Here is a 22,819-nt window from a genome sequence, read left to right on the forward strand (position 1 = left end):
CCGCGCCCCACCCGCCCCAGTCCTTCCATGAAGGCCTCCTAAGTAATTGAGTCTGGCTTAGGCTGCCTCGCACCCTCCCTCCTGCTGTGAGGTATCTTACCCGTCATTGATTTCCGACCAAGCTTTGGGTGCAGGGAGAGGAAACTGAGGCAGCATTTGCTACCAGAGACAAGCTTTGTCTCCTGCAGCTCGAATTCCAAAGGTCATCCCTCGCCCTTAGCCACAAGGGGTAGAGATACAATTCCTAAAACCAGGCAGAGTGGTCTACAACAATGTCTCACTAAAGAGTAATAAGAAATATATCTCACTTTCAGACATTAGACTTTCTGGAATTGGCCAATCTGTAAAAAACTTAAAAAACCAAATTAAGAAAAACTAAGAATTATGTGGGAGTGTGGAATCATCACTGTGAAAACAGTGTGAAAAAATCAAACATCACCGTGTTGAAACCTTTTCTAGCTTTAATTCAAAAATAGAAATCATGAGACTTCTACAACATTAATTTTGAAAACACACAGAAGTGAGCCCTGGCTGGTGTAGCTGAGTGGATTGAGTATGGGCTGCAAACTAAGGGGTTACCGGTTCAATTCCCAGTCAGGACACATGCCTGGGTTGCTGGCCAAGTCCCCACTGGGGGCCACATGAAAGGCAACCTCACATTGATGTTTCTCTCCCTTTCTTCTCTCTAAAAATAAATAAACAAAATCTTTAAAAAATAATTTTAAAATATTTTTTAAAAAACCACACAGAAGTGAAAAGTACTATTTTTCAAAAAGTACAATTTTTTCCTTACTGCGTATCAACATGGAATGATTTCAGTTTTCCTATACTAAAATTTTGCTGGACTTTGAAAAAACGAGTATTGTAGTACTTAATATAATGATTAATCATTAAGTAGTGGCTTCAGTTTTAGCTGGACCACTGATTAATTTTTGGATTCCACTTTTTTCTGCAGGACCTTTTGGTTTTGGAAAACTTAGCTGATGTGCATGGTGCTTGGGGTGTACTTCTTCATAAAGGAAGTCTGTAGTCAACTCATCCCTATTATCTGCCTCTCTTTCTAATGACATTGATTTGTAGGTGTCTTTCTACGTTGTTTAGCACAGGTCTCTTGCAGCTAGAATGCACCATCCATTCTCTTATACTGCATGTGTACCCAGGCACTGAATAAAGAAAAACTATGGACTCCAAATAGTCTCCTTCATGGGAATGTTTATATAGAAAGAAATGGTAACATGCTGAATCCTTGGGAATCCTCTTTGGCAAATGTTTTAGTTCTGTATTTGTTGTGTTGGTCAAAATAATAATTTCATTTTTTATATCTATTTCCAGTTGCTCATAGTTGAGCTGTCTGTTGTTCAGATTTTCCAAGGCCTGAAAAGCTTCTCAAGAAATAGGAAAGGCTGCCTCTTGCAATATTTGATATTTAGTGTACACACCCACATCAGTTTGTGTCCCTTTTATTTTTTTTTATTTATTTTTATTTTTAAAAGATTTTATTTATTTATTTATTTTTAGAGGGGAAGGAGAGAGGGAGAGAAACATCAATGTATGGTTGCCTTTTGTGCATCCCCTGCTGGTAGTTAGCCTGCAAGGAACCGGCTTGCAACCCAACCATGTGCCCTGACTGGGAATCGAACCGCGATCATCTGGTTCGCAGGCCCGCGCTCAATCCACTGAGCTACACCAGCCAGGACTTCATTTATTTTAACTGTCATAATTCTTCCTCAGTTGCAGTCAATGGGACAGGAGAAGACTGTGACAGCAAATATTTTTTATATCCATTTAATGACATTTTCCTTTACTGTTCCAAATACTTCATCTTTAATGTGGCCACCTCCAAACCCCTTTTTCAGAGTTGCTCTTGCTGCTGCATACAACATTTTTTAACGAACATGAGAATGATCTGGAGATCAGGCAATGACTATCCATTCATATCTCTGGGCATTCTGAGAATTCAACATGAAATAATATGTAGCATGGCTGTTTTTCCTCCAACAGGGTAAAAGAAAGGAATCATAATCCTTATCCCAGGAATCTGAATGTTGACTGGATGATCCAGTTACAAGTTTATCATTTTCAATAGATATTACATTGACTGGATGATCCAGTCACAAGTCTATCATTTTCAATAGATATTTTCAGAAGTCTACATTTTCCATTTCTTGCTTTGGCAAAAACATTTTTAACATCTTTACTTGCTTGGGTGCTGGTCTGATGGGACATGGTGGTGGCTGTGGCCTCCCAGGTCCAGCACTGACTACCTAATTTATATTTCTCATTATGATAGAGATTAAGCATGTTTAAACCATAACCTGGTTTATTATCTGGCAGTGGTAGCCACTCCTAGAGAAAATGGCTCGGAGTCAGTTTTAAAAAATGATCAGGGTTACAAAAGTGCACAGAGAAATTGTAGTGCCCTAGTTCACATTCCCCAGTGCTCTTTAGTTCTCTTTTTTAATATGTAAAATATTTTAAAATTTAATTCTTGTTCAACTACAGTTTTCTTTCTTATATTCCCAGCCCTGCCTCCCCAGTGCTCCCCACCTCCCTCCCATTTCCACCCCCCACCTTAGTTATTGTCCATGTGTCCTTCATACCTGTTCATGTGAGTCCCTCCCCTTTTCCCCTGTGATTCTCACATAAGTAGAAAAAAATTGATTGATTTGATAGACTATAATTTGAGGCCAGTTGAGAAAATCAGCCCCACTTGCCTCTTAACCCTCCTTATCCATTTCATCTTCAAATTCCTTCTGGCTTAAAAGCAAGCAAACTAACCAGGCCATTTTTTGTGGCCCAAAACCTAATTGATGTAAACTTTTTTTAAGGATCTGCAACTTCAAGTGTTTACAAGAAGCTTTGCTGGTAAAAGAAAAGAAAGCCCAGTGGTAGATGGCAACAGAGAATGAGCAGGAGGAGGGGGCAGAGAGGGAGGTTGTGAAGAACCCAAAGGATGGAACAAGGGAAGGAAGTTGAAGCAAAAGCCTCAAAGGAAAAGGTGGTGTCCTACTCAAATTGAGAAGTCTGCTTGATAAGTCTGTTAAGATATTCCTTCCAATGGCAGTAAGTTCTCTAAAAAAGAAAGAAAGGGGAAATGCCACCTTCTGTCGAGGATATGTGGAAAGTTTTCTTCGTATGTGTTTGGCAGCCTTGATTAAAACTGTTCAAAGCAGTGACTCATAGGGAAGGCACCTACTGAGTGACTTGACTATAGCAAAACAGAGTGTATAAAAGTAGTTGTCATTCTTAAGAAGTTAAAGCAATTGAGATTTAGGACTAGACAGAATCCAGAGGTTTGCTATAATTGCTTACAACATTTTACAAAGAGGGAGTTTTTGTGAAAATTTTTTTGTACTGAGCTTGCCTTATATTCTTTGACATGACAGAAAATCTCTTGTTTGAGAACCAAGAACTGCAGGAACCTAAGAGAGCCTAAGTTTTCTTCACACATTGGAATTTTCTTATATGGGACATTTACACCTTTTATTATAACAGTCCTGTCATTGATCCTTGTGGAGAGGAGGGGCTGCTCTCCTGAGTGAGGTGCGGCACAGCAAGCCACCCTGCCTGCTGCTCCTCAGAGAGCTGTCAGTGCTCTGAGCTCTCAACAGACAGTGCTGGCCCTTGCTTTGCCTTGACCTTGACAGTAACCCTGTAACCATATTTGAAGCTTAAAGCTTCAGTTTTTTTGCTGCTGTTGATCAGGCCAGTGTTTTAAATCCTCATAGGTAGGTTGATAGATTTTACTCACCATAATACCAGTTAAGTTCTGTAAAGTTGCTCAGCTCTGCCTTTGTGAGCATCTGCATATGGACTGGTTCTGAACTCTGCTCGGGCTTCTCTTTAGCCAGTGACAGAAAGGGCCTCTTATGACAGCTGTGATGGCCCCACAAATCATTCTTGTTTCCTCACTCTGGAGTCAGCTAGGATAAAGCATTCGCAGGTTTGTATTTATGTAAAACTACAGTAAGTAGATTTTTAAAATTTCCTTGAAACCTCAAGATCTAATATGAAGAGACATTTGTTTCTCGTTGGGAGCTTTGGAGTGCTTCCCAATGCTGTGAATGCGTCGTGATGTTTTCTGTGGGATTGAGGAGGATGAGATGAGGGCAGGAACATGGCGGGAGGATGCTCATACTCTTCTAGTTTCCAAACAGGGCAGTGGTTGGGACTGCAGCCACAGTCTCACAGGCACGATCTTCTGCTGTAAGTACAGACCCAACTGTGCATGAGTTTATCATGATACACCTGGTGGGAACTTTGCAGAGAAGTGATCAAAGGTCCTGTGACAGGTGTAGACAGTCTGCTTTTTCTGAATTTAGGCTTTGTTCTGTTCTGAGACTCTTTCCTCCTATCTCAGATCAGTCCCCTTTCACGGGCGTGTGATTGTTACCCCAGACTCCCCATTTTGACAAGGATTACTTGAATATCAGAACAGGAGTGAGAGACCATTTTCTCTTGTTTTCAGTTTCCCTTCTGAGACCAGCTTCCTCCCAGTACACTGACCCTGGAAGGGCCTCACTGTTCAGATAAGATCCTATTTTCCTCCTACATGGTTTGCCTTCTCTTCAGAATACAGGAAAGTATACTTTCTCTTGAAAGTATGCTTTCAAGAGATAATGTCCTTATGTAACAGAGAATGAGATAACTAGGAAATTCCCTCTACCTTTTGAGGGAGCAGTGCACTTTTCCATTCCTTGTGTGGAAAGGGGACATCCTTCTGTACCTCAGTCTGAGCTACTAAACTTGACTCAGCAACGTAGAGGAAGGAGAGCTGACCTCATAGTAGTAAGGGAACAGGATGTGAATATAGCCAGACATTCGTCCAAGGTCTCACTTCCCTACAGTACAACATGACCAGCTTGTAGCCTTCATGATACATTTCTGGCCTTGTCTACAGATGCTGAACAGAACTGGTCATGCTTATAAGTAAAAGAATAAACGATGGGAACAAGAAGTTCAAGCAGGCTTTCTGTCTCCATATACGGATAGGACTGAGTATATGAGACAGGCAGATTAGGAGTTCAGGACCTTAGTGTAGCTACCCTCAGCCCACTTCCCTGTAGTGTGTGACAGTAAAGGCCCTATGCTCATCTTCAGAGTCTAGGTAGCAGAGCCTTTGCCTGTTCTCTGGCTGGGCTGGGATCTGCCTGAGGAGCCCCCAAGAGTGGAGCCTGGGATGGCTCTATGAGAGGAGGGTGCAGGAGAAAACACAGGAGGGTGGCTTCTGCAGTGGGAATGTAACAGCATAATGTCTAACAGGTCCTGAAACCCCCCTAGCCTCAATTTGGTTTAGGAAGAGTTGTGACAAGGTCGTGGCAAGTTATTTGATGGTGTCATTTTCATGTCTCCAAATAAATTAAACATTAGAATCTTAGGAACTTTGCAAAGAAAATATACCCAATGTTCATATATGTATATTGTTAAAAAATAAGTGTAGATTCTTTGCTGACTCAGAAGATGTGCAGATTGAGGAATGCTACATGATTTTAGCATACACATGCAGCATGATAACATGTAACTTATGGGATGAGTTTCTTTACGTTGAGTTAGATTTAAAATGATGTTTATTCTCCATGCTGAAGAGTGGTTGATTAAACACCTTAAGTTTCAGCCCTGGTTCTCTCCAAGCCAGTGCATTTTCAGAAGAGGGAAAGAGGGGAGAGCTTCTAGATAATGGTGTTGCCTATCTTGGTGGCTCACTCTCATGAGGGGTCTGTAGCTGGAATTCCAGGGTGGAATTCCAGTGTTTAGCAAAAGGGTCGGGGCAGGCCCCAGCTGGGGAATTGTGGACCAAGGAGCAGGGCTGAAGGCCACCTGAGTTATCCTTGGGAAGATAGAGAAGTGATGTGGCTTACTCTTGAAAATAGACTCATAGGACAGTTGGCCCTTCATCTTCATGGGCTTCGCATCTGTGGCTGTCACACCTGTAGGTTTAATCAGCTGTGGGTTGAAAATATTCAGGGGGAGAAAAATCCCAGAAAGTTCCAAAAAGCAAAAATTGAGTTTGCCACATGTGAGCACTGCCCAATTCCTTGGAAATAAAGTGATGTGTGGGTACAGCCTGCTGTAACCTATATGTAAGTATAGGTTATATGCAAATACTATATCATGTTATTAAAATAAGGGACTTGAGCATCTGTGGATTTTGGTATCTGTGAGGAGTCCTAGAATTAATCTCCCCAGATACAAGGGACAGGTATACTATATTCATGTGGCTCTTTAGATTGTGTGGAGTATATGCTCACTGAGGCTAGCTGTCCTAGGAGAGAAGAATGCACTTACATGAAGATGCATGGTGCTGGGAGGGTCTTGGAAACTTAGGAATCTGCTTCTTGATAAGGCATAACAAGAGCTCCATAAAGTCTGGAGTGGGAGGCTCCAGGACCCTCTAGTGGTGGTTTTGTATCCTCAGCTGAGCAGCCCTCCCAGTTGGTATTTCTTTCCTTCCACTTCTCTTAGCTTAGCTGTGGTGTTTCCTCACCCTCCTAGGTCTTTACTCTAAATTGGGCTTATTCCTGGCCTTTCAGAACACTTGCTCTATCTCATGGCCTCTTGCTACATGTTCTTTCAAATTTAAATTTTCGTTAGAACCCTTGGAAGCATTCTGTGTTCACCCCACTCTTGGGCCACAGGTTGAGCTATGGATTGGTGGCCCTGTAGTCTCCCTTTTGTGTAAAGAGCTTTGGCAGGGTTGCAGGTTTTGTAGCCCAACCCTGAGGTTATAAGTAGGAGAGAGTGCTCATATCCTGCCACTTTTTATTAGGGTTATCCCAGAAACTTGCTAGCAGGGAAGCAAGTGCCAGCAGTGATGTACTATGCAGTTTTTTGTTTTTTCCATTCACCTTTTAGTACTTGGTTTTGTGAGCTATGTACAACTAATTAAATTTGATGCTTAGGGAATAAATGACTACTGAATCTGCAAATGAATGGTGCTGTTCCAGAGTTGCAAATATTTCTTCACTTCACTTTCACCCACATATAAGAAAAAGAGGGTGCCATTTAATTTGTTTTGTCTCAGCTTGTAGGGACCTAGTACATGCTACTCATTGAGCAGTAGGAAATAGCAGACATCCTTAGATTCTCTCGCTGTTCCCCTTCAGAAGGAGATGGTATTCACAGTACTCTTGATTCTTTCCTGAAAACTGACGGGTGGTGTGTTGTTACAGGCTGGGGGTCCTCCGTTGGTGTCGGCTCCAGTGTCTGCCTTCTCTCGCACTTCTGCCACACCTTCCAATCAGGATATCTGCAGGTAACACATGCTTCAGGTGCTACACTGGTTCATTTCATCCCAAAAGTAAGCATTTAGTGTCTTAGGTTCCTGATTTTTCATTTGCTTGGTCAATATGTCTGCTCTGAACAATAGACCCAGATTTATGTGCTGTTTCCTTACCAAGTTGCCACGTGAGTGTCATTTCTTCACTTTTATGTCTGTTCTCTTTAAAAATTGTTTTTACTTTCTGTGTTTTTATTCCACTGTTCTCTGCATGCAGTTCCAGTGCAGTGTTTTCTGAGTGTTGTCACCACAGTCCCATGCAGTCTGCTGTTGTCTTGAAAGCTCCTCAGTGCCAGAGTTCTCTGACACAAGGGCTCACTGTGACAGTTATCTATAAAGACACATTACAGGCATCAAAGAGAAATTCTGGTGGTTCAGAATGGGTCCGGGCCTGGAAGCCTGATCAGAATACCAAAGCCAGAAGAACACTAAAGTTCTCAAAATCCTTAAATGATGTCAGGGAGAAGGCCCAGGACCCTTTGGAAAATTTTGACTATGTGGAAAGAATTTGCTCTGAAGGGAAACTGATACTCTCTCAAGATCCATGTCTCAGAATTGACAGGTTCCATCGTAGACAAAAAAGAACTCTGAATTGCAAACCTCTTGGCCATTCCAAGCAATTTTGTGTTTCATCCCTATTTGCCAATAATTCAGCTGCCTCAGAGGTGGAAAGTAGCAAGGAGGGTATACACATCCCTCTTTTGGAAGAGAAAGCAGATGGTGAGGCTGTTTCCAGAAGCCGAAGACTGCTCAGGTACCTGTTCTCCTTCTCACATGGCTTGAGTGCCAACAGCCTGCACAGGTTTCATGAGCTTGAGAGCTGCGCATCTCACCTGCACTCTGCCAAGTCCTCCAGTGGGCTGGCAGGGAGCACAGGCTTCTGCTCCGATGAAATGGGAGATGATGACGTCTTTGAGGACAACAAATCCACAAAATTGAAGAGTAAGGTCCTGCGGGCACCCCTCTGCTCAGCGGAGAAGGACAGTGACCTGGATTGTTCTTCCCTCTCTGAACAATGTCCCCCCATCTCTCCTGTGTCCACGTCAGGGGATGCCTGCAGGTTGGTTTGCCAAGAACCATCATTCTGTCCATCTCTGCTCCCCACACCTGTGTAACCTCATCTTGCTTTAGTATGTGAAGTTTCAGGAAAATGAATTAGTAGGCAGTTTAAACAGTTGAGGGTTAGTAGTTTTCTCTAGAAAAATAGAGTATTGATAATCATTTGAAAAACCAGTTTCTATGACATGGGTCCCAAGACAGTTTCACAGATGATAAAAGAGGAAGAAGCTATACATATTAAAGGTCAAGCTGATTCTTCTCAACTAAAAATAAGTAGATTTTGCATAAAGAAATTGGAAGAAAGATTTTTTGGTTTGATGGTCTATATCTTAAGGATTGCCAGCCCCTCGCATCCTCAATTTTACCCCTTGCTCCACCTACAACATGATGTGTGTGGGGAGAGGCTGTCCTTCCTCCCCTCTTTTTAACTTGGATGTAGCTACCTCTATCCAGATCCTAATTCCACTTTCTACCTTTATCTCCTCCTATGTGCAACATCCTTGTCTGGCCCCCCAAAATCTTCCATAATTCACTTTTTGTCACCACACTTAACACCTTCCCCAGTCCAGCCTTTCCCTGGTTACCTGTCCTTAGGGCCAGCTGTTACCATGTCTAACCACTGGGTCAGAGACAAGTAGCGGAGAGCCTCCCTGGGGCCAGAGTCCAGCTCTTTTAGGCCAGATACCTCTGCTGCCCTGTAGCTGCTGGCAAAGACTATTCTGTTTTTCAAAAGTCTGTTTAGTTTCTTGAAATAAGGTAACTATATTGTATTGTATGTACCCTGAATCTTTTGATATAATGAATGATTTAAAATTCTCCCCTATTCCTGTGAATGCTCCTGCAAAAAGAAATGAAATTGCAGTACTTTATAATGTTTCTGAGATCCAGAAGAGGTACTGTGATTTCTCTGTTTTCTCTCTGACAGGAATATGTAGTTGTGGTCTATGGAGCTGAGGTCAGTGATTATGCTAAAAAAAAAATTCCACCGTCTTTTTAAATCACTGGTATATTTGGAAGGTATAGTTCTCATTCTGTTTTACACAGAATTTTTTTTTCAAGTTATTTTAACATCTTAAGTTCTGGAAGATGCTTCCATGTTGCCTTAAATTTATCTTTCAGTGAAATTCTTATGTCTCACCAAAAGTGACTGTTTTGTCATTACTTATATTATTTTTTCCTTTCTGACGCCAAATGCCATTCAGACTTTACATGTTGGTGTGGTAAGGTAGAAATTTTTAGTTTGTAGTAATTGTCCTCACTTATGTTTGTATGTTTTTGTACTTGCAGTCAATTTTGTGATGTTTGTTTCTAAATGTTTTCTTTGGGGGTGTTGACCTTCCACTGAAGTGCTACCTTCCCTGTTGTGTAGTCCTCTTTGTGATGACTGGCTTTTCTGCTGCCCTAGGATCTGTCACTGTGAAGGGGATGATGCAAGCCCTCTGATCACCCCCTGCCACTGCACAGGGAGCCTGCACTTCGTGCACCAGACCTGCCTGCAGCAGTGGATCAAGAGCTCTGACACACGCTGCTGTGAGCTCTGCAAGTACGAGTTCATCATGGAGACCAAGCTGAAGCCTTTGAGAAAAGTATGTGTAAGGGTACTTAGCCTGGGCAGTGCTTTTACCTCACTGAAATGTGTGCCCCTGAAGAGTGAGCACCTGAGTCTGGATGAAGCCTTAGCTTACTTGTGTTTGCCTCTTTGAAGAGTGGGGCATGGTGCCTACATCATATGGTAGAGATCATTGTTTCTGATGCTGATTTACAAGTCCCTCCTCTGAGGAAGAAGCTCTTTGTTATCATTTAGCCATAACGTTTTCTTTTTTCCTTCAAAGTAAGACTGCTTGCTTGTCTGCATTACTCATTTGGTCTTTGACCTGTTTTGTGACATTTTAGTCAGCATTTAACTTTATATGTACTAATTCTTCATGCCTTATCTCTAATTAGAACTGTAGATTAGAGATCAGTATCTCTCCCCCAGCACAAAGCAAAGCATAACATAGTATATTTACTGTCTATTCCCTGACAAATATTTAGATCGGAGGGTGGGGAAAGAAAGGAAGCAAAGGCATTACAGGTAGTACAGCCCTCGTCAGGCCCATGTCTCCACTCCTCTGAGAGGAGCCTTGTCTCTGCACTCACATCCTTGCAAACATTGTTTGTTCAATGTGTCTGTCTATATCCAGAACATAAGGTTTTGTCTGGAACAATATAAGACTTGTTCTTACAAAATTTTAATACGTAGATTGAAAAGGGAATCAGTCACATCATCAGATAACAGCATATGACAGTGCCAATTAAATGCTAATTTACATGGCAATAGAACATACCAGACATTAGAAAAGGAAGAACTCATTGTGAGCTAGAGCTCTGGAAAGTAGAGTGTTGGTAGCATCATAGAGTGTCTGGGTGTTGAAACAGTTCTTGAAGGATCAGTAGGATTGGAGATGAAGTAAAAGGAGATTACAGAGGTCAGCTTGTCTCTGGAGAAAAGCATATACCAAAAAGGTGAGGGTGAGCATTTCAGGAGAGTATGAGAGGCTTGAACTGAGTATGTCTTAGGAAATAATAGGAAATCAGGGATCAGGGGAGTATTTGAGGAAAGAAGCCAAGTGAATATGCACCAAACCGTAGCAGAAAGCAATGTGGACTTCAGAGAAGTCAAGCGTAAACTACTTAAAAAATGGCCTTTATGGTACTTCTGATTTACTGGGCACCTTCCCTGTGCTGGTCTCTCATGTGAGTCTTATGGCACTTTGACCAACCTAGGTGATCCATGAAGCTTTGCTTTTTCAGCTTCTCCCATGTAAAACCATCTGGAAAGAGGCTATGAGTAGGGCTGGCAGAGGATATACAGTGTTTACACTTTGTTCTTTTTCTCTGCCTCTATATGTTTTCTTCTGATTTGGAAACTGACAAATGAAAAAGAAAATCTGGCTATTTGGAGTAAATTCATGAGTTCCTAGAGGAGATGGGACTGGCAGAGACTGCTTGTATCAGGAACTCTTAGCATCAGTGTCAGGCTGTTGCTGCCAAAATAGCAGAGGAGCAAAGGGTGAACACTTTCCACCATCACCTTCATGATGAAGTGTGATCCACCTGCTACTGTGTTGTGACATCATCACCCTCATCTTCCCCTCAACCATGCTAGTCAGCAAGTCAGGGAAACTCAAAATGTGCAGTTTTCATCAGAATTGAAATCACAGAATTTTTTATTGAGCCATTTGATGTCTGCTTGTGAGAATAAGCAGACAGGGAGTTGCTGGTCGTGGTTCATAACTTACCTAGATCCTAGCTGTTTTTCATTGCGCGGGAAGTTGGAATGAAAATTATAATACCAAAAATGTAATACCAAGTTTCCAAATACCAGTACTTGGAAACTTGTTGAAGCCAAGTGGTTTAAAGAAAACAACTTTGGGTATTTGGGGGAGTTCATTTAGTTTGGTAAAGGGGGAGAGTGGAGAAAGGCCAATTTTACCTATGTACAAGGCTCCCACCCCCATTGTAGCTTTTACTCTGTGAGCCTGAGCTTCATGCCCTGCATGCTGTCGTTGCAGTGGGAGAAGTTGCAGATGACAGCCAGCGAGCGCAGGAAGATCATGTGCTCAGTGACATTCCATGTCATCGCCATCACCTGTGTGGTCTGGTCCTTGTATGTGCTCATTGACCGCACTGCTGAGGAAATCAAGCAGGGACAGGCAACAGGTATGTGCTCAGAACTAAAGGGGAGCTCAGCACAGAGGTCCTGAGTGACACATTGGGGTCTCAGGATTGGAGTGTTATTCTGGATTGATTTTCAAGTCAGACCTCAAATGTCTGGGTTTCTGGAAGGGGCTACCAGCTGTGAGGCAACCAGCCATCCTACTTGGGTGTTTCTCTTGTTGTGAGTAGTTTTGAAAACCCAGTCAGAAGAGATCAAATCATGGAGAGAGAGAGAATCTCCATGAACTGCTTCCTGGAAGACCAGGATATAAGGAAGTGAACACCCTCTCCCACCCCTCCTTCAGTGAGATAGGCTTTAATGAGTTAAGTATCCATGGGTTATGGGAAGTTCATGAGTTGTGTTTTATTTACTTAAGATCTTAAATAAGGTCATCTGTTAGGCTAACCAGGTGTTTTCCTTCCAGGAATCTTAGAGTGGCCCTTTTGGACTAAATTGGTGGTGGTGGCCATTGGCTTTACTGGCGGACTTCTTTTTATGTACGTTCAGTGCAAAGTGTATGTGCAATTGTGGAAGAGACTCAAGGCTTATAACAGAGTCATCTATGTTCAAAATTGTCCAGAAACAAGCAAAAAGAATATTTTTGAAAAAACTACACTCACAGAGCCCAACTTTGAAAATAAAGATGAACTTGGAATCTGTCATTCCGACACAAACTCTTCTTGTTGCACAGAACCTGAAGGCAGTGGAGCAGAAATCATTCACATCTGATTGTGTGGAGGGTATAGTTTTCCTGGACATCCATGAACAGCTCACAGAAATTGTTTACTGCCAATTGTATACCTTTTCTTACATGCTTTAATAGCACGGATTGGACAGGTGACTATTTTTAATGGTTTCTCTTTTTCTAAACCCTCTTCATGGAATATCCTGGAAAGCTCTCACATCGGCTGGACATGTCTGGGTTCCACTTCAACGTGCACATCTATGGGAAGGGAAGGTAGAAGACTCGTGGCATCATTACAGGGAGCTGGCACATGATGTCTGGAGCACAATGAGGGGTAACATGTCACACCTGAGGGAAGAACAGGAGCAGGGTGGTACTCAGGCCCTGGTATACAACTCTTCCAATTGTCGGCAGACCCCACCCTGGAGCAAAGTGTTTGGGAAAGTCTAGTCGTGGTGCAAGGATTTTCCTCCCTGCTAAGGAGAACCCAGGGCGGTAAGCTCCCTCTTCCAGTGCTGTCACTGTCAGTTCTCAGCAGGTGGACCGCAGTGCTCTGTGCATGGTGGCAAGTGATTTCGCTAAACAAACAGCACTTTACAAAAACAGAATCTATATTTTATTTTATGTGTGTCCAGTAAGATTGAAACTTAAGAGTGTCTCTTACAGATAGAGATCTTCTCTTTATGACCCTGATTATCTCTTTTATGTTATAACAGATCTAAAACCATGTTGCCTTTTGTATTCTGAGAAATGTGACATCTAATCTTGTGTCCATTAAAGACTTGTGGCTAGAGTGCAGCACAATCAGGTCGGACACTTTTTCATAACATCTCATGGGAATTAATGGATTCTAAATGGTAATTTGAGCCTCATTAACTGTGGTTTCAAGCTTGCTTATGACAAGTCTTTATACAGGAGCCTGCCCCAAATGTTTTTAAAAATGTTTTGGTCAACACTGTAAAGGAACAGCTTATGAGTTCTAAATGAAAGGAAAAGAAGTGAGTAATTAAAACAAAACTGAGTATTTAGAAATCATTTCCTTATAGACAAACCTCTCTAGTCTGTACTGGCCTCACACTAAAAGAGTAAGCATGCACCAACTAGGGTGTGTCCACTGTAGATGCTCCTGGGCTCCTTCCATCTCAGCCAGCTTCTGTACGTGAGAAGACAGGCAGGCAGGCAGGCTAGCTCTGGGATAAGGGCCAGTAGGGAGCCACAAACTACCAGGGCCTGCTGTGTTACTGCACTCAACACAACCATTTGTCGCCTTAACTGGACTGAATAGAGGTGATCTTTTAGGAGCTCCTGGCCTTGCAATCAGTCTGTTCTGTCATTAGGGGTTATCTCCCATACCATTTTTCATAAAACAAAACCAAAATGACTACCAAAAAGTCTACTTAAAATTCTGTTTTTAAAAACTAGTTTCATTACTCCAGGGAAATGAGTGAAGTCCAGGAATCTAGGTCAGGAGGATCTGCCATGTAACATGGATATCCCAGATGCTGGCTTTCCAGGTGTCACTACATGTGCCTGTGAGTACTGCTCTTAGTCCTCTGAGCCTTAGGTGCCTCATCTTTTGTGTTTAAGAGGATGAAGCAAACACAAGATGAGTTCTTTGCTTTCCAGAGGGGAAGCCCTGTGGCTTCTTTTGAGAACCAGAAGGAAGCTAAAGGGTGTCTGAGCTCTGGGGGAGTGTATGTGGTAGCAGACTGTGCTCTACCACTTCTTCCCACCCAGCGTCTGACTCTTCAGGATTGTGGTCTCTGATCTAGGGAGTTGCACTGCCATGGTCTTTCTCTGGCTGGGTACCACACCAGCCCCTGAAAATTGATCAGTTTACCCTCTCACTGTCCCCTAGTCACATCCAGCCATGCCTGTGTGTTCACTGTGCCTCAAAGTGCAATTATCCACTTCCTTTCTCTGCCTGGAGACACCAGGCAGACTGCTTACTCAGGGTTGCTAGATCCTGCTCATCCCTGATTCTGCACCTTCAAAATGGGCTAAAGAAGGCCCTGTGTCTGCCAGTTTCTAACAACAGGTGATGAGTTATGTGAAGACAGGTAGATTTTTAAGCAGGAATCCTTTCCTCTGCCCTGAAGCCCTCTCTCCATCTCATCACTTCCCACCAAGTTCCAAAAACAACTGTGCCTATGGAGGTCTGTCCCAGGTCCTTTTTTTTCTCTCCTGGAAAGACACACAGATGCTTCCTTGAGTTTCTCTCTTCTTGGCAGATTCTAGGTGAGCCCCTTTGACCCCATTCTTAGTCCCAGGTCTAGTATTTTTCCCCCAGGAGCTAACAGTGAGGCATGAAGCACTTGCAAGACTGTGCTGTGCTGCCATCTAGTGGGGACAGTGGATCTGCCTGGTATTCTCTTTAGTCTGTCACTTGCCCTCTAAATGCTTTTTGGGGTTAATCCCCAGTTTCCTTTCATTCTGCACCTCGCTCTGGTGGGAGGATGGCATTTGACTGAACCATATGGAAATGTGGGATGAGCCTTCAGGTGTCAGGGCCACTAGGGCTGGTACTTGTGGGCCAGGCAATGGAGAGATGGCAGCAGCCCTTAGGGGTGTCACCAGCCAGCCCTCTCTGACCTGACCTTTATTCCCCAAGAAGTTACAGTAAAACTCAAGGGCTTGTGACTTCTTTGGCTGCCAGCAGTATTTCATTTTTTTGTGCCCAAGTTTTAAGAATTTTCTGAATATCTATAAAAGGTCACTTCCTACTCCAGCACTCAAACATGTGTCCTCTTATGCCACCTCCCCTGCTTTTTTACTTCAGTCCACTTTTTTCAATCTTATGGGTCTAGTTTTAAAACCTTAGGTGTGCCCTACCTGGGTACAGATATACGGACTTCAGGCAGTTGGACTAGTTCCCGAGCCTCAGGTAATGCCTGAACAGGTGCGAGCTGCTTCTGTTGCCTGGTGGTCAGCTATAGGGCTGGAGGAGGATTGGGAACATTTTGGCCTGATGCAAATACACTTTGAAATACTTAACCTTTTTAGGTCTGATTTGAAATATACAGCTTCCATCTCTAGCCTAGGAAAGACATAAACAACTCATCACCTATTTAGATGCAATGTTTCTAGAAAGTTGATTGTTAATAAAAAACAAATTTACACTAGCATGTGTGGGGAAGTTTCTAAAAGGCACTTAGGGAATTTCTAGTTACTTAGATGTCTAGTTTTGTATTCTTTTGTGTGTGTTCACTGTTTCCTGGTATCACCACTTGAATAATACTCTGTACATGGGCTTATTTGTGCTATACATGGGGTGTCTAAATGCAGCAATAAAGCACTTCTTTACAAAGAAGTTTTTCTATGAAGGTGTTTTCCTGCAAGGAGTCTGGGAACGTCTCTGGGCTCCTCTGACTGTTACATTAGGGAGGAAAATCACACTTTCTGGAGGTATCCATTTTCCTCACCTGCTTCTTGAGGGAGGACAGCTTCCCCCAATACTGGTGATGAGTGGGATGGGAATGGGTTCTGGAGGGTGTGCGGGCATGAGAGTGGAAACTGAAGCAGTGCCTACAGGTGTGCTTGTTGGAAATATGTGGGCTGTGTATGAATTTACTGCCTCAAGAGAAGCCAGGCTCAATCACGGCATGTATGGCAACATGACTGCTGGAGTAGTTGGGTTGCTTAACTAGCCTTATCTGTTAAAACATTTACTAAACCACAGCCCAGCTTATTGAGAGAACCAGGTCTGGAGGTCCAGCAGGATTCTGGCCATAGCTTAGGCTGGCTGCCTCTCTTGGCTGCTGCTAACAGCGCTTCCCTGACTAATGGCAGTACCACGGATGCTCTAGTCAAAGACTGCAAACCTTCACTCACACAGCTTTACTTTTGTACATGAGGTGAAAGAATGGAGGCCAGGACTGTCCTGGACATACTGTATCCAGGGTTAGCCAGGAGAATTCATCCACTAGTTAAGGGCACCATGGTAGTCTTCTGGAAGACACAGAAGCTGGGTAGGCTACTTTGCCAAGTGTCTTCCTCCCCTTCTACAGAGAAGAGGTCCCTAGAACTGGGTGGAGCTGTTGAGGCTTCTAGAGGAGCATGGGCCCACTGCAGAGGCAGCAGAACTGCTGCACCTGCTAAGCCTTACCTGCTTAGCAGCTAAGGTGCTTGTAGGACAGAGGGAAGCCAGGACATTCCCTAAGCTTGTGCTCAACTGGTTGGAGGAGTGGTAAGGAGGTGGAGCTGAAAGAGGACTCAGCTTCTATAAGAATATGAAGTGGGTGACTACCTGAGAAGAACCTCTATGCTTTAGGGAAGAAACAACAAATGGGGTCTTATTGCAGGTAGGCTTAAGACCTGCAGGCCTTTCTGTCTTTTGACACTAGCCATGGTGATGGGTTATAGATCTGCTGCATGACCACCTCCAGGGGGTGCTTTCAATCTTCTATGTCATGTGGTGGCACACCGTTGCTTGCAGGTCAACTACCTGTTTTTATAAATAAGCTTAGAGGCACACAGCCATGCTTATTCATTTTCATATTGTATTCAGCTGACTTCCTGCTACAGCGGCCAAATAAAGTAGTGGGGACAGATCTTCTGGCCTGCAAAGCCTGAATTATTGACAGGATCCTTCATAGAAAACTTCTGTCTGTATGAATGGAGCCCATTGAATTGTTGGTCACAGCCAATGGCAGAGATGCCGTGGGCCCCTCTCTAGGGCCTGTCATTTCCCTAGCCTGAGAAGTTCTGTTGTGGCCAGAAGTCCTGCTGTACCTCTACATGGCTGGTTCTGGAAACAGCTGAGTGACATAATTCCATAGTAAAAGGAAGAGAGGAAGAACATGCCTTCCTGAACTGACAGTTCCTCTAAGATGGCAGGGCCTAGACCAGAGATGTCTCATTCATTTTCACTGGGGACCACATCCGTCTTGCGGTTGCTTTCAAAGGGCCAAATGTAAATTCAACTCCTTAATAGTTAAGGAATAGTTACATTTGTATGATCCTAAAATTATTTCTGTCCTTTGAAAGCAACTGCAAGGCTGATATGGCCCCCAGTGAAAATGACTTTGACACCCCTGGTCTAGACCCTCAGCCATCAGAGAAGCCTATACTCTCCCCTGCTTCTCCCTAGCTCCCCCTTGGAGCTGAAATGAGAGGAGCAGAGTCCAGATTCCACTGGCATGACCTCAATATACTCTGGGTGTGGCAACCCAACAGTTCGGGGATCTACACATGGGCTACTGCCTTAGGCGGGGCTCCACTTTGGCCCCCTGGACAGTTACCCCTCATACACTAGAGGAGACTGCCAGACAGTCCTCTGAGGTGAGCTGGCCTGGCTGTGGTCTCATACGGATGTAATACAGTCTGCAGGGGTTCAGAGGAGATGGGAAAAGAGGCAACATAGGTTAGTGTGTAAGCAAGAGTGGAGCAGTCCATTGACCTTATTATACTACTCTGATGTTCAGCTATCTGTTATGAAATGAAGAAGGTAGTATGCTAGATGGAAGCTGTTGGTGGTGGTGCTTTTTGTGGATTGGTTGGCTAATGATTGTTTCTTTATACCAACAAAAACTTGGTAACCCAAATATCTCCAGACTTCCTTTCAAAACTTTTCTGGCCTGTGAAATTCAGTTATCTGGGAACCTTGGCCTAGGGGCTCATTCCTCGTCCAGGTGTCTTGTAGTTCCGTGAGGACTGTACTAGTGCCCATGTCCTGCTCCTCAGGGAACAAGGAACAAGGATACAAGTCCATAGCTTTCAAAGGGATTTTCAAAGTAGTCCCTGCTTCCTCTTTAATTTCCCCAACAATGAGAACAGCTCCTCTAGTCTGACCCTGTGTATGGCCAGGAAAAAAGCCCAGAGAAGGCATTGCTCTGAGTTATACCGAATCACCAAGTGCTCCTCTGACTCAAGGCCCTCCTCCTTCCACCCCCATCCTTGAATGGTATCTGGGAGGAAGTGCAAACAATTTCAGTTCTCTCACACCCTTCGATACAGCCTTGCAGAGGCACAGGCCCAAGGGACAGTGTTAGGGTCTCTGGGCTCATCCCACTATTGCATGTGGAGGAAGCAAGGGAGGATGTGGTGTTCCATGGGCAGTGCTGCTGTGAGGGAGGAAGAAACTGTCCTCTGCCCTCAAGGTTCCTTTTGCTGCTTCTGTTGCCTGGGGGTCAGCTATAGGTGGAGACAGATTTGCAAAAGAAAATACCTAAACTTAAAACATACATATGTATGGGAATCCCAACACACATGAGTCAGAGACCCCACATGCAGGAGAGGCTCAGACACAGAAAGGGAGCATAGGTATGTGAGACATTCTGAGCTAGGGATGAGGTAAGGTGCTTAGTAAAGAGAAGTTTGTCCTGCCCTATAGATAGGTCAAAAAGCTTATCTCTAATTCAGGGCCCATAATTCAAGTTCTTCTAGGGAGAGGCAGAACTACTTTTTGAGACTGAAGCTAAAATTGCCTTTAGCTCAAAATAATCTGCATACCACGAGGCACATCTAAGGGTGGCTCATTTTGAACCTCCATACAGGGTTGAATAAGCAGTTACCTGACCCGACCAGTTTCTGTTTTGCCAGAGTTCTGTGCCCCAGAGGGTTGGTGGCAAGAACTTGAGGTAAATTTTCAAAATGCTGGAAATGTGTGGTGCTCTGGTGCAGGATCACCTAGAAGCATTCAGGAGGAGCACAGCTTAGCCTGGGGCTAAGGTGGGCTGCCAATCCTGGGTTTCCTTCCAGGGATTTTTATTGTCAGCAGTGTCCTCCTCTGTGGAATGGGCTGACTATCCTGCTGTTGCCCCTTCAGGGGAATTTCAGAGGTAAAGGCAGTGCTGGTATGTCTTCGCATTTCCCTTTTTAAAGATCTGCTCAATGCTCCTTCCTGGAGGCCTGGAAGTACAGCAGGCTGGGATGTACAGGTGGCTGAGAGACGCTGTGAGCCCTGCTCAGCTTAGCCAAGGACTTGCTCACTGCTCCTCACTGCCTGTGGTGTCAGTGGTAACAGCACACTGGTAGAGGATTGGTAATTAATGACATTTTTGAGTTATTTTACAGAGACAGCACTACACATATGCCATCCCTCCTCAAGATAACTCTGGAACCAAACTCTTGCCCCTTCCCATGTAACTAAAGGACCAGGACATGACTAGAACTTGAACAATACAACACTTTCAGAAGCAAAGTGTCCATTGTCCAGGAGGGTCTGCTACAGAAGCCCCTTACCATATCTTCCCATAAATGACCAAGTTGCTTTCATATACCAGTGTGTTCCCCTACCCCCTTAAAACTCATCCCCGAACTTTGGATGGAACAGATTGATTTGAGCTTCATCTCTGGTCTCCTTGTCTGGCTGTCTGACTGATAAACTCTTCTTCTCTGGGAAAACCTGTTGCCGTGGGCTTTGGCTTTCCGTGGGCTACCAGAGATGAATTCATAGACCCTTGTTTGGTAAGTTCTGGCTGGTGGAGAAGGACCAGATGACAAGGTGGCTGACCTTTCTTTGGAAAAGAAGAAATGTCTGATTAAACACTAGAAGGAGAGGGAAGGCATACATCAACATGATGAAAACCAAAGAAGAAAACCAAACACAGCCTTTCCCCAGGGAAACGTGTCATTGGCAGCATGCCAGGCCCTGCTGGAAGGGCAGGGGTACATACTGAGGGCCCAGGCAGGGGGTGCTGAGACACTGAAAGTGGAGGCACCACGTGGTTTTAATAAGTCTGAACTTTAAATAAAATGCATGCTGCTTATTGGGATCACATAGCATACCACTTTGCAGATTGCTTTTTGCATCTAACAACCAATTTAATACTTTTTTGTGTGTCTACCTTATTTTCAACCTATACAGAATTAAGTTAACTAAATTAAATTAGTCAACTAAATCCTTGTTGATACAAATTTTAGGTTGCTTACTAGTTTTTGATATTAGAAACAAGGTAGAACTCTACATCCTTGTTCTTTAACTTTGTATACCTGGGTATCTGTCTGGGATGGAGAGGTTAGTTCTGAAGATAAATTTCTAGCTGTTGAAAAATGGAATAGAGACATTTTATGGTGCCAAAATTATCTCTAGAATTATTCACTTATCCTCCCACTGAAAATATGAACCTTTCCTTACATTGCAATATGTGTTGCTTTTTAAATTGTTAACTACAGTATATGTCATTCCCCATCTTCTCGTTGATATTTTACTTTGCATTTCTCAGATAGATTGAGCATATTTGTATACTGCCCATTTCTGCTTTTGTAAGTTTCCATATGCCTTGACCATTTCCTCTTGGATTTTTCTTTGTATTTTTACATTGAATCATGAGTGCTTTTTATGATGTAAGAAAATTAACTCTCTGCTTTTTTGTATGTGACAAATAAGTGCAATTCATGAGTTTTTCCAATATTTTTATGAATATTTTTAAATATAAAAGTTTTAATAATTGTAGGTTCTACAATTAACATGTTTTTACATACTCTTTACCACATATCTCCATCTATGCATCACTGCATTCATCCATCAGTTTATTTTTTTTCATGCATTTCAGAGTAAATTGCAGCTGTAAGTACACTTCACATATTGTTACCTAGAATTCAGTATTTATTTATGGTTCTTTTTGTTCTTAGGTAGAATTTACAGTGTAAAATACACAAATCTCCAGTGTATTTGATGAGTTTTGACAAATGTATACACCACCCATGTAACCCAACTTCTGTGAAAATACAGAACATTGTCTCAATCCTTAAAATTCTGATGGCCCTTTTCGGTCCACCCTGTCCCCATACCTCCCAAAACAAATGCTGTTCTGATTTCTTGACTTCAATTTATCCTAGAACTTGGTTGTAATGGAGTCATACAGTATATACACTTTTGTGTAAGAGTTCTTTCTGCCAGCACATTGCTTTTGAGTTTCATCCATTGTATCAGTTACCTTGTTCTTTTTTATTGTTGATTAATAGTGCATTGTATGAAGATACCAATCCCTTCATCCATTTTCTTATTCCTGGATACTTCAGTTTACAGTTTTTTGCTATTATGAGTGGAACTGCTAAGAATATTTTTGTGACCATATGTTTTCTCTTAAGTAAATACTTAGGAATGGAATACTAGTTCAGAAAGGGTAAGAATGTGTTTTGTTTTATAAGAAAGTAAGCACTTTTTGTCCAAAGCAAGTGGACCATTTTACATCCTCACCAGCAATGTGTGAAGGTTAATTCATGTGCTTGCCAACACTTAGTGTTGTTAGTCACCAACATAAAGTACAAGAATTTTAGCCATTCTTGTAGATGTGTAGTTGTATTTCACAGTGGTTTTACTGTGTAGTTCCCTAATGACTAATAATGTTGATCATTTTTATGTGTGTCTTGTGATGTGCTTATTTGCCATTCACAAATCTTACAGTCTCTTTGTATCAGGGGCTGTCAAGCCACAGCCCGCTGGTCAAATCCAGCCCATAACCTGATTTCGTACGGCCCTTGAGCTAAGAATGTGTTTCACATTTTTAAAATGCTGTTTTTTTTTGTTTTGTTTTGTTTTTTAAATTTTATTTATTTATTTTAGACAGAGGGGAAGGGTGAAAGAGGGAGAGAAATATCAATGTACGGTTGCCTCTCATGTGCCCCCTACTGGGGACCTGACTTGGCCAGCAACCCAGGCATGTGCCCTGACTGGGAATCAAACCAGCGGCCCTTTGGTTCGCCGGCCGGTGCTCAATCCACTGAGCCACACCAGCCAGGGCTAAAATGCTGTTTTTAAAAATCCAAGTTTGTAGATTGCTTGCCAAACTTGCTGATTTTGCTATGTATTTAAAGCGTGTCTCTTGCCAGTTATTAACTTTAATTTATTTGTTTGCTTATTTTTGAGCTAGCAGGATAAATAATTTATTTAAGATGTGGGGAAAATCTATGTCCTGGAGAGACTCTGGACGAAAGCACTAGTATCATTAGTTTGAATCACATATGTGGAGCTGATTTAACTTGAAATGGGTGATGCATCACTGTAGACCTGATATTACCTATAGTTGAGCTTCATCAGGATGCTTTAATAGGAGCCCTTTAAACTGGGCTTTAAAACTTGTGATATTTCCTCAGTATTTCCAATGCCACTTGTGACATAGAAAATACAGGGGTCAGTACATCTGCCCTGGACAAC

At 42.9% G+C, this 22,819-nt stretch overlaps 1 protein-coding gene across 4 annotated transcripts in view; it reads left to right on the forward strand.

Annotated features, from left to right (window-relative positions):
* The window catches only part of MARCHF8 (membrane associated ring-CH-type finger 8), a 160,671-nt gene extending 144,641 nt beyond the window's left edge, over positions 1-16,030 (forward strand). For 2 of the 4 annotated variants that reach the window (XM_037056707.1, XM_037056709.1), the window contains exons 4-9: positions 7,170-7,252; positions 7,494-8,336; positions 9,538-9,555; positions 9,741-9,921; positions 11,890-12,037; positions 12,460-16,030. In XM_037056707.1, coding sequence (XP_036912602.1) covers positions 7,170-7,252; positions 7,494-8,336; positions 9,538-9,555; positions 9,741-9,921; positions 11,890-12,037; positions 12,460-12,764 — 1,578 coding nt within the window. In that variant the 3' untranslated portion in view covers positions 12,765-16,030. The remainder of the gene's footprint in view (positions 1-7,169; positions 7,253-7,493; positions 8,337-9,537; positions 9,556-9,740; positions 9,922-11,889; positions 12,038-12,459) is intronic. The other 2 variants (XM_037056708.1, XM_037056710.1) reach the window with 2 other exon arrangements.
* Positions 16,031-22,819: the final 6,789 nt, after the last annotated feature.

Source organism: Sturnira hondurensis, unplaced genomic scaffold (genome assembly GCF_014824575.4).
Source record: "Sturnira hondurensis isolate 20B ecotype Veracruz unplaced genomic scaffold, ASM1482457v3 Scaffold0009125, whole genome shotgun sequence".
NCBI classification, from domain to species: domain Eukaryota; kingdom Metazoa; phylum Chordata; class Mammalia; order Chiroptera; family Phyllostomidae; genus Sturnira; species Sturnira hondurensis.